Below are 11,955 nucleotides of genomic sequence, written 5' to 3' on the forward strand. Positions count from 1 at the left end.
TCTTCTTTTGTATCCGGGTCTGTTTAGCTGTCAGAAACAGGGAGTTTCAAACCTTTTTTTAAATATCATAGATGTCACGACCGATCAGAGAGACGAGGATTTTCTAACAAACACCTCTGGCCTTGACAATGAGACATCTTACAACTTCACAGATATACAGTGGGTCCCGTGTGTGTGTGTGTGTGTGTGTGTGTGTGTGTGTGTGTGTGTGTGTGTGTGTGTGTGTGTGTGTGTGTGTGTGTGTGTGTGTGTGTGTGTGTGTGTGTGTGTGTGTGTGTGTGTGTGTGTGTGTGTGTGTGTGTGTGTGTGTCTTGATTTCATACGTATGGGTGTAGAAGAGTTAAACTGGCGCTCTACTACTTTATATCTGAATAACAAGCACGTCCTATCTACAATCAACATTATGAAGTATTTTCCTGCACATTTAGTTTAACGTTCACCTACAGTGTGTTGTATTACATTCGTTTCTTCATTGAATTCATGGTTATACACTGAGTGGACAAAACATTAAGAACACCTTCCTAATATTGAGTTGCATCCCTCCCTTTTGCCCTCAGAACAGACTCAATTCGTCGGGTCATGGACTCTACAAGGTGTCGAAAAAATGCTGGTCCATGTTGACTCCAATGCTTCCCACTGTTGGGTCAAGTTGGCTGGATGTCCTTTGGGTGGTGGACCATTCTTGATACACACAGGAAACTGTTGAGTGTGAAAAACCCAGCAGCGTTGCAGTTCTTGACACAAACCGGTGCAGCTGGCACCTACTACCATACCCCGTTAAAAGGCACTGAAATATTTTGTCTTGTCCATATTCACCCTCTGAATGAGACACAATCTATGTCTCAACTGTCCCATGAACATCCTTCCATCCTTCTTTAACCCGTCTCCTTCCCTTCATCTACACTGATTGAAGTGGATTTAACAAGAGACATCAATAAGGGAACATAGCTTTCACCTGGATTCACCTGGTCAGTCTGTCATGGAAAGAGCAGGTGTTCTTAATGTTTTGTCTACTCCGTGTATAATGAAGCCTTTATGAGGATTTTATCCTCCGTCGATGTTTATTGAAATCAGTCTTCCAGACACAGAATTGATTGAAAGTAATTGATTTTCCTCAAACTGGTTTTCTTGAAGGTAAAATATTTTCAGGCGTCTTTATATATCATTCATCTAACAGCTTTTAGATGTAGTGGGATTCATTCACAGGAGTTGGATCTTTATCTCATTTTATAATACGTTTCAGACGAGAAACAACTAAAGAAGAAGAAGTGGGTTATGTGAACCTCCCCGATATTGTAGAAACCTGTTGAAATGTACGAGGGTGTACCCACATGCAGCCACACACCTTAACATGATGTACAATGTGTTAATGCCCCATGCTCACAACAGGAACTATGGGTGAAGTGTTAATGAACCAGACTTTTTTGATTCTCTAATCGTGTGTGTGTGCATGCGTGTGCGTGTGTGTGTGTGTGTGTGTGGGCGCATGTGGGCGCGTGTGTGTGTGTGTGTGTGTGTGTGTGTGTGTGTGTGTGTGTGTGTGTGTGTGTGTGTGTGTGTGTGTGTGTGTGTGTGTGTGTGTGTGTGTGTGTGTGTGTGTGTGTGTGTGTGTGTGTGTGTGTGTGTGTGTGTGTGTGTGTGTGTGTGTGTGTGTGTGTGTGTGTGTGTGTGTGTGTGTGTGTGTGTGTGTGTGTGTGTGTGCGTGTGTGTGTGTGAGTGTCAAAGAGCTGCTGAGACTCTGGGAAAGAGAAGCAGTGTCCTGCTTAGTTGTGTTCTCTCAGAGTGAAATGTCAGGAAAGGAGGGAGGAAGAGGAGGGAGAGAAGGGAGGAAGAGGAGGGAGGAAGAGAAGGGAGGGAGAGAAGAGAGGAGAAAGATAAGGGTGGAAAAGGAGGGAGGCAGAGAAGGGAGGAAGAGGAGGGAGGAAGAGAAGGGAGGGAGAGAAGAGAGGAAGAGAAGGGAGGAAGAGAAGGGAGGGAGATGAGGGAGGCAGAGGAGGGAGGCAGAGGAGGGAGGAGGGAGGAAGAGAAGGGAGGGAGAGAAGAGAGGAGAAAGATAAGGGAGGAAGAGGAGGGAGGCAGAGAAGGGAGGAAGAGGAGGGAGGCAGAGAAGGGAGGAAGAGAAGGGAGGGAGAGAAGAGAGGAAGAGGAGGAAGAGAAGGGAGGATGGAGGAAGGGAAGGGAGGGAGAGAAGAGAGGAAGAGGAGTAAGAGAAGGGAGGGAGAGAAGAACAGAATATGTGAAGGCAGCTGATAGAGATGGGAGGGAAACATGGACTGTTAGAGGGGCAACTTTACAGCACAATCAACACAATCATTCAGACGTGTTTGAATTTGATTATTTCTCCGTTGTCAAGATTTGAATAAGGAGAAAGATGGTTCCTTCTGCTTGTGTTGTTATGGTGTGTTGTTGTGTTCCTGTTGTTGTTGTTATGGTGTGTTGTTGTGTTCCTGTTGTTGTTGTTGTTGTTATGGTGTGACCAACCACAGGGGAAGGAATCTTCTACTGCTCACGGTGTCCTTCTTCTACACATGTCCTGTTGTTGTGTTGTTGTTGTTGTTGTGTTGTTGTTGTTGTTGTTTCTGTTGTTGTGTTTCTGTTGTTGTTGTTGTGTTTCTGTTGTTGTTGTGTTTCTGTTGTTGTTGTTGTTGTGTTCCTGTTGTTTCTGTTGTTGTGTTTCTGTTGTTGTTGTTTCTGTTGTTGTGTTGTTGTTGTGTTCCTGTTGTTGTTGTGTTTCTGTTGTTGTGTTCCTGTTGTTGTTGTGTTTCTGTTGTTGTGTTTCTGTTAATGTTGTTGTGTTTCTGTTGTTGTTGTGTTTCTGTTGTTGTGTTTCTGTTGTTGTTGTTGTTGTTTCTGTTGTTGTTGTGTTTCTGTTGTTGTTGTTGTTGTGTTCCTGTTGTTTCTGTTGTTGTGTTTCTGTTGTTGTTGTTTCTGTTGTTGTGTTGTTGTTGTGTTCCTGTTGTTGTTGTTGTTGTGTTTCTGTTGTTGTTGTGTTTCTGTTGTTGTTGTGTTCCTGTTGTTGTTGTGTTCCTGTTGTTGCTGTTGTGTTTCTGTTGTTGTGTTCCTGTTGTTGTTGTTGTTGTTGTTGTTGTGTTTCTGTTGTTGTTGTTGTTGTTGTTGTGTTTCTGTTGTTGTTGTTGTTGTTGTTGTGTTTCTGTTGTTGTTGTTGTTGTTGTTGTGTTTCTGTTGTTGTTGTGTTTCTGTTGTTGTTGTTGTTGTTGTTGTGTTCCTGTTGTTGTTGTGTTCCTGTTGTTGCTGTTGTGTTTCTGTTGTTGTTGTTTCTGTTGTTGTGTTCCTGTTGTTGTTGTGTTTCTGTTGTTGTTGTTGTTGTTGTTGTTGTTGTTGTTGTTGTGTTTCTGTTGTTGTGTTTCTGTTGTTTCTGTTGTTGTGTTGTTGTTGTTGTTGTTGTTGTTGTTGTTGTTGTTGCAGTCAATCCCAGGCCTACTAACCAATGTCATTCTGTTGTGTCTTGTTGTGTTGTTAGTCTATCCTTGGCGTGCAGTGTGAGGTCCAGAGACAGCTGAAGGCCTTCGTAAAGCTGGAACGCTTCGGACAGATTTATGGTGCCAGCGCTGCAGGCTGCCCCCAGGCTGCCCCAAAGACCCTGTTCGCCTCTGGAGGATCCATCTTCGGCAAGGGCGTGAAGTTCGCCATCCGCGAAGGTCGCATCAGCACTGACATTATCAGCCTGGCCAATGAGGACGGTCGACGCATGGCAGCGGTTCTCAATGACGCGTTCTACCTGCAGGACCTCCACTTCACCGTCGACGGCACGGACACACATTACTTCCTCAAGCTGGGGTCCGTGGAGGGCGACCTGTCACTCATCGGGATGACCGTAGGACGTCGTACCCTGGAGACAGGCGTCAACGTGACGGTGTCTCAGGTCAACGCCGTGCTGAACGGCAGGACTAGGCGCATCACGGACATCCAGCTTCAATACGGCGCTCTGAACCTCAACACGCGGTACGGTAGTTCCCTGGATGAGGAGAAGGCCAGGGTGCTGGAGTTAGCCAGGCAGAGAGCTGTAGCCCAGGCCTGGACCAGGGAGCGCCAGAGACTGAGGGAGGGAGAGGAGGGCTCGCGCGCCTGGACGGAGGGAGAGAAGCAACAGCTGCTGGGGTCGGGGAAGGTGGCGGGATACGACGGGTACTACGTGGTGTCTGTGGACCAGTTCCCGGAGCTGTCGGACAGCGTCAACAACATTCACTTCATGAGGCAGAGCGAGATGGGCCGAAGGTGACATGATCAACGACTGGAACCTGTTGAGCCACTGGAGTGAGAGGTGTCTTAAAGGGAACCCTATTCCCTATGTAGTGCACTATTTTTTGACCAGCCCTATGGAACCCTAATCCCTATGTAGTGCACTACTTTTTGACCAGGGCCCCTCAGCCTCTGGGGTAGTTCACTATATAGAGGATAGGGTGCCCTTTTTGTTCAGACGCAGCGTTGGTGGCCACAAAGTATAACTAAGGACTTGTTGCCAAAGACAGTTACATACATAAACACCTTGTCATTTTCTGCTCCTTTGACGTGTGCTTAACATGATACACTGAATGAACTCAAAAAAACTTGGTGTGGCAGACACCTGGAAGTCAGTTGCTGAACACTGTATTTTACCGTACAGCTACTTCTCCTTCAGAAAAAGGAGATTCATAAGTCTTTGCGGTTCAAGTGTGGCTGCTAGAGAAAGACATTCTGCCATATCTATTCTGTCTGTGACTTATTTTTGGCAATCTGTTTCCCCGTCCCTTGTTGGTGACTGTGTTAAAAGGGACTGTACTGGAGAGGAGAGAGGGATGTGAGACAAGAGGAGAGAGTGAGAGGGGATGGATGGGAGAGGGGAGAGGAGAGATAGGGAAGGGAGAGGAGAGAGAGGAACGGGAGAGGAGAGGAGAGAGGGACAGGAGAGGAGATGGATGGGACGGGAGAGGAGAGGAGAGAGAGGGATGGGAAATGAGAGGAGAGAGGGAGAGGAGGAGAGAGGGACGGGAGATATGGAGAGGAGGAGAAAGAGGGATGGGAGAGGAGAGAGAGGGACAGGAGAGGAGAGGAGAGGAAAAGAGAGAGACGGTAGAGGAGAGGAGAGGGATGGGACGGGAGAGGAGAGTGAGGGACGGGAAATGAGAGGAGAGAGGGAGAGGAGGAGAGAGGGACGGGCGAGGAGAGAGAGGGACGGGAGAGATGGAGAGGAGGAGAAAGAGGGATGGGAGAGGAGAGAGACGGTAGAGGAGAGGAGAGGAGAGGGATGGGACGGGAGAGGAGAGGAGAGAGAGGGACGGGAAACGAGAGGAGAGAGTGAGAGGAGGAGAGAGGGACGGGAGAGGAGAGGAGAGGGATGGGACGGGAGAGGAGAGGAGAGAGAGGGACGGGAAACGAGAGGAGAGAGTGAGAGGAGGAGAGAGGGACGGGAGAGGAGAGGAGAGTGGTAATGCATTATTCCACTGGCTCCTCGGTCCACCCTGCTGCCAGAGCAGACTAGAACAGATTGACTACAACACATTGTCCAGCTTGCTCCGATCCGTTCTGGCTTTTTTCTGCGCCTCAGCCAAGGAAAGACCTTCTCTTTTAAATCACTCTGTTTTTATACTCGATCCCCCTGGGCGTCGGCCCTGTCGTCGGCTCTGTCGCAAAAGACAAACAAGGACGTCTGCTCCCTGCTGTCCGTACCCCTCCACCCCCTCCCCTGATCAAGACCACCCACTGGACTTGTCCAAACACCGTCCTACCTTCCTACCTTGTTTGTGTTGTCTTGTCGTAATATTTTATGTTCAAAGGAAGCTGGGAAATTCATCTGTTCTCATCAACAAACCCTAAAGGAAGGAAGGTTGAGAATCTGGTGCAGTGTACTCACTGTGCATGCTGTCTAAATGCTGTCTGAATACCTTTCTGTGGACTAGTCTAATACGATGGTTGACTCGTCTCCGTGAGTCTTCTGACTCGCACCAGAACAAGTGGAACTCTACTGAATATGCAGACGAGAGCGATAACATATTTTGGATCGTTTGGTTTTGCTTTGATTTATAACTTTTGTTTGTCTGTCTGGGATCAATGACATGTTCCTAAAACTGAAGGGGGGGAGAAAAAAAACAGAATAGGTCTTTCTCTTTCTGCTCTGATGTCCTAACAGAACAGGTCAAACATCTCACCTGTCCTATTTCTGCTCTGATGTCCTAACAGAACAGGTCAAACATCCCACCTGTCCTCCTTCTGCTCTGATGTCCTAACAGAACAGGTCAAACATCCCATCTGTCCTCTTTCTGCTCTGGTGTCCTAACAGAACATCCTACCTGTCCTCTTTCTGCTCTGATGTCCTAACAGAAAAGGTCAAACATCCTACCTGTCCTCTTTCTGCTCTGATGTCCTAACAGAACAGGTCAAACATTCCACCTGTCCTCTTTCTGCTCTGATGTCCTAACAGAACAGGTCAAACATCCCATATGTCCTCTTTCTGCTCTGATGTCCTAACAGAACAGGTCTGTCCTCTTTCTGCTCTGATGTCCTAACAGAACAGGTCAAACATCCCATCTGTCCTCTTTCTGCTCTGATGTCCTAACAGAACAGGTCAAACATTCCATCTGTCCTCTTTCTGCTCTGATGTCCTAACAGAACAGGTCAAACATCCCATCTGTCCTCTTTCTGCTCTGATGTCCTAACAGAACAGGTCAAACATTCCACCTGTCCTCTTTCTGCTCTGATGTCCTAACAGAACAGGTCAAACATCCTACCTGTCCTCTTTCTGTTCTGATGTCCTAACAGAACAGGTCTGTCCTCTTTCTGCTCTGATGTCCTAACAGAACAGGTCAAACATCCTACCTGTCCTCTTTCTGTTCTGATGTCCTAACAGAACAGGTCAAACATCACACCTGTCCTCTTTCTGCTCTGATGTCCTAACAGAACAGGTCAAACATCGCATCTGTCCTCTTTCTGCTCTGATGTCCTAACAGAACAGGTCTGTCCTCTTTCTGCTCTGATGTCCTAACAGAACAGGTCTGTCCTCTTTCTGCTCTGATGTCCTAACAGAACAGGTCAAACATACCACCTGTCCTCTTTCTGCTCTGATGTCCTAACAGAACAGGTCAAACATCTCACCTGTCCTCTTTCTGCTCTGATGTCCTAACAGAACAGGTCAAACATCCCATCTGTCCTCTTTCTGTTCTGATGTCCTAACAGAACAGGTCAAACATCTCATCTGTCCTCTTTCTGCTCTGATGTCCTAACAGAACAGGTCAAACATCCCACCTGTCCTCTTTCTGCTCTGATGTCCTAACAGAACAGGTCAAACATCCCATCTGTCCTCTTTCTGCTCTGATGTCCTAACAGAACAGGTCAAACATCCCACCTGTCCTCCTTCTGCTCTGATGTCCTAACAGAACAGGTCAAACATCCCCCCTGTCCTCTTTCTGCTCTGATGTCCTAACAGAACAGGTCAAACATCCCATCTGTCCTCTTTCTGCTCTGATGTCCTAACAGAACAGGTCAAACATTTAAACTGTCCTCTTTCTGCTCTGATGTCCTAACAGAACAGGTCAAACATCCTACCTGTCCTCTTTCTGTTCTGATGTCCTAACAGAACAGGTCAAACATCCCACCTGTCCTCTTTCTGCTCTGATGTCCTAACAGAACAGGTCAAACATCCCATCTGTCCTCTTTCTGCTCTGATGTCCTAACAGAACATCCCACCTGTCCTCTTTCTGCTCTGATGTCCTAACAGAACAGGTCAAACATCCCACCTGTCCTCTTTCTGCTCTGATGTCCTAACAGAACATCCACCTGTCCTCTTTCTGCTCTGATGTCCTAACAGAACAGGTGAAACATCCCCCCTGTCCTCTTTCTGCTCTGATGTCCTAACAGAACAGGTCAAACATCCCACCTGTCTTCTTTCTGCTCTGATGTCCTAACAGAACAGGTCAAACATCCCACCTGTCCTCTTTCTGCTCTGATGTCCTAACAGAACAGGTCAAACATCCACCTGTCCTCTTTCTGCTCTGATGTCCTAACAGAACAGGTCAAACATCCCCCCTGTCCTCTTTCTGCTCTGATGTCCTAACAGAACAGGTCAAACATCCCACCTGTCCTCTTTCTGCTCTGATGTCCTAACAGAACAGGTCAAACATCCCCCCTGTCCTCTTTCTGCTCTGATGTCCTAACAGAACAGGTCAAACATCCCACCTGTCCTCTTTCTGCTCTGATGTCCTAACAGAACAGGTCTGTCCTCTTTCTGCTCTGATGTCCTAACAGAACAGGTCTGTCCTCTTTCTGCTCTGATGTCCTAACAGAACAGGTCAAACATCCAACCTGTCCTCTTTCTGCTCTAATGTCCTAACAGAACAGGTCAAACATCCCACCTGGATTGATGAACATACTATGGAAGAATCATTCAAACGTCTGTATTAATAAACCACAGAACGGTATTTTATATTACCTTTGGTTTTTGGTATATAGCTATATAAAATAACAGTATAACAAAATCATTTGAAATCAGCAATGTGAACTATCGTCCTTTAATCGCTACTCGTTGTACTTGAACATAACTTAAGGGAATAAAGTCAGACTATGTTTGAAAAAGTGATTTTTATTTCACATTAATTACTTCTATTTTTATTTGATTTACTGTAGAGGAATACAACAGTCTATCATACATAAAAATAGTATTTTCTTTTAGTAAGGTGTTTTTCCGTTCAGCAGTATTTCTCAGTGTATTTCTACCTTGAAAGAACGCTCTGAGGGACGAGAAGGAAAGCTGTTCCTCGTGAGGAGAGATATGGATGAAAAACATGACATTACTAAAACATATCCTCCATTTTTACAAATTCTCCTTTTTAACACGTTGGCTGCTGGGCTGGGCTGGACCGGCTGCTGGGCTGGGCTAGACTGGGCTGGACCGGCTGCTGGGCTGGACCGGCTGCTGGGCTGGGCTGGGCTGGGCTGGACCGGCTGCTGGGCTGGGCTGGACTGGGCTGGACCGGCTGCTGGGCTGGACCAGATGAGTCCTGTGATGCATTGTGGTTGTGTAGAAACAATCAGAACCCATAGGGCTTTGGTCACAAGTAGTGCACTAAATATAGGGAATAGGGTTCCATAGGGCTCTGGTCTAAAGTAGTGCACTAAATATAGGGAATAGGGTGCCATAGGGCTCTGGTCTTAAGTAGTGCACTAAATATAGGGAATAGGGTTCCATAGGGCTCTGGTCTTAAGTAGTGCACTAAATATAGGGAATAGGGTGCCATAGGGCTCTGGTCTAAAGTAGTGCACTAAATATAGGGAATAGGGTGCCATAGGGTTCTGGTCTAAAGTAGTGCACTAAATATAGGGAATAGGGTGCCATAGGGCTCTGGTCTAAAGTAGTGCACTAAATATAGGGAATAGGGTGCCATAGGGCTCTGGTCTAAAGTAGTGCACTAAATATAGGGAATAGGGTGCCATAGGGCTCTGGTCTAAAGTAGTGCACTAAATATCGGGAATAGGGTGCCATTTCAGACACCCCACAGATGTTTTCCCCCCCGAGGACAGCCCCAGGGTTATAGTGCTGTCAGTACTGAGACCAGAGCTGTTCTGGGTCTTGAGATGGATGAACCTCCAGGTGTGTCAGTTCCAGCCTGTAGCTCTTAACAGTCTTCAAGCTCTCATATACACAGACACAACCTTGGGTTCAAAATACTTTTAAAATACTGCGTCAAGTGCTTGATTGAGCTGGCGTGTTGCAAAATAACGAATTAGGAAAAATCTCCAAAATGTTAACCCCGCCCTCCTTGGCACTCTAGACAGGATAAAGCAAACGCTCAAACGCTCAAAGTAAATTGAAAGTTGTTCAAGTAGTATCGGAACCCAGGTGTGCCTTGGAACCGATCCTTGTGGACATAATTAGCTGTCTCAGATAGCTAGCCGAACTCCCGTGTTCAAGTGCACCTGAAAACACACTTCACAGGGCGATCCACATTCACCTGTTAGAAAGCTGTCCTTTCTAGCTAGGAACGATGTTATTGATAATTATGTTATTGATAATTATGTTATTAATTATGTTATTGATCTGTTATTATGTTATTGTCGTCTGTTTTGACTCTCGCTCGGTAGGTACACTCTGATCACACGTCAAGTTGCAGCACTAACTAATTCTGTCAACTTCCTGCCGTCAAGTTGCAGCACTAATTAATTCTGTCAACTTCCTGCCGTCAAGTTGCAGCACAAAGTAATTCTGTCAACTTCCTGCCGTCAAGTTGCAGCACTAATTAATTCTGTCAACTTCCTGGCGTCAAGTTGCAGCACTAATTAATTCTGTCAACTTCCTGCCGTCAAGTTGCAGCACAAACTAATTCTGTCAACTTCCTGGCGTCAAGTTGCAGCACTAATTAATTCTGTCAACTTCCTGCCTTCAAGTTGCAGCACTAACTAATTCTGTCAACTTCCTGGCGTCAAGTTGCAGCACTAATTAATTCTGTCAACTTCCTGGCGTCAAGTTGCAGCACTAACTAATTATGTCAACTTCCTGCCGTCAAGTTGCAGCACTAATGAATTCTGTCAACTTCCTGCCGTCAAGTTGCAGCACTAATTAATTCTGTCAACTTCCTGCCGTCAAGTTGCAGCACTAATTAATTCTGTCAACTTCCTGGCGTCAAGTTGCAGCACTAATTAATTCTGTCAACTTCCTGGCGTCAAGTTGCAGCACTAATTAATTCTGTCAACTTCCTGGCGTCAAGTGGCAGCACTAACTAATTCTGTCAACTGCCTGGCGTCAAGTTGCAGCACTAATTAATTCTGTCAACTTCCTGGCGTCAAGTTGCAGCACTAACTAATTCTGTCAACTTCCTGCCGTCAAGTTGCAGCACTAATGAATTCTGTCAACTTCCTGCCGTCAAGTTGCAGCACTAATTAATTCTGTCAACTTCCTGCCGTCAAGTTGCAGCACTAACTAATTCTGTCAACTTCCTGCCGTCAAGTTGCAGCACTAATGAATTCTGTCAACTTCCTGGCGTCAAGTTGCAGCACTAATGAATTCTGTCAACTTCCTGGCGTCAAGTTGCAGCACTAATGAATTCTGTCAACTTCCTGCCGTCAAGTTGCAGCACTAATGAATTCTGTCAACTTCCTGCCGTCAAGTTGCAGCACTAATTAATTCTGTCAAATTCCTGCCATCAAGTTGCAGCACTAATGAATTCTGTCAACTTCCTGCCGTCAATCACCTAGATTCAGAGAGGAGAAGGATAATCAGGTGATTAACTACTCAATGTGTCTCAATGTTGGTCAACAGACATACTGTAAAAAGTCTTTTTTTTTTCATTTTTTTTTTTTATACTGTGACATTTGTCCAAAATGAGGACTTTACTGTCCTTTAAAAAAGAGCATACTTTTGAATGAAGGAAAATGTAATTGTATTGTGAAATGCTGCACTGACAACTGTTGATGACGAGGCGGTGTTTCTCCTTATGGCTTGTTTGTTTTCTGATTGTCCGTAGCACTTTTCTTTCTGTAAATATGAAAAAGTGACATAAAGCTGTAAATAAAAGGCAGCATGTAGATTCCGTTTCAACGGCTCCGTCTTTAGGTTCATAAAATAAAATAAATATTTTGTGTTTACAATTTGTTAACGACGTCATGATGTGTTTTTTTTTGTTTGTTAACTAAACTATACCTGCATTAGAATTGGAAAATGTGTTTTCACCACTGTTCCCCACTGCTGTTAGAAGTATCGTCAGCCTTACGTAGCTCACCATACTGAAGATGGAGTCATTGCCTGTGACACGTTATGGCAAGGAAATGACTTCAAATTGCTATTCTATGTGCACCACTATTCCCCTTAATAGATGGTACAGTCACAGCAGGATTCGTCTGCCGATGACACGTTACAACATGTTACAATGATGTTTTAACGCTTGGCAAGAAAATAACATCAGACTGTTCTGTGGAAGTTAAGAACAGACGCCAGACAGGAGCAGCAGAGAACAGACTGATGTGATGATA

At 45.6% G+C, this 11,955-nt stretch overlaps 1 protein-coding gene across 1 annotated transcript in view; it reads left to right on the forward strand.

The window, feature by feature from the left end:
- The window catches only part of LOC129821064 (teneurin-4), a 189,211-nt gene extending 177,629 nt beyond the window's left edge, over positions 1 to 11,582 (forward strand). The window contains exon 20 of the mRNA XM_055878318.1: positions 3,482 to 11,582. Coding sequence (XP_055734293.1) covers positions 3,482 to 4,240 — 759 coding nt within the window. The 3' untranslated portion in view covers positions 4,241 to 11,582. The remainder of the gene's footprint in view (positions 1 to 3,481) is intronic.
- Positions 11,583 to 11,955: the final 373 nt, after the last annotated feature.

Source organism: Salvelinus fontinalis, chromosome 23 (genome assembly GCF_029448725.1).
Source record: "Salvelinus fontinalis isolate EN_2023a chromosome 23, ASM2944872v1, whole genome shotgun sequence".
Taxonomy (NCBI): Eukaryota; Metazoa; Chordata; class Actinopteri; order Salmoniformes; family Salmonidae; genus Salvelinus; species Salvelinus fontinalis.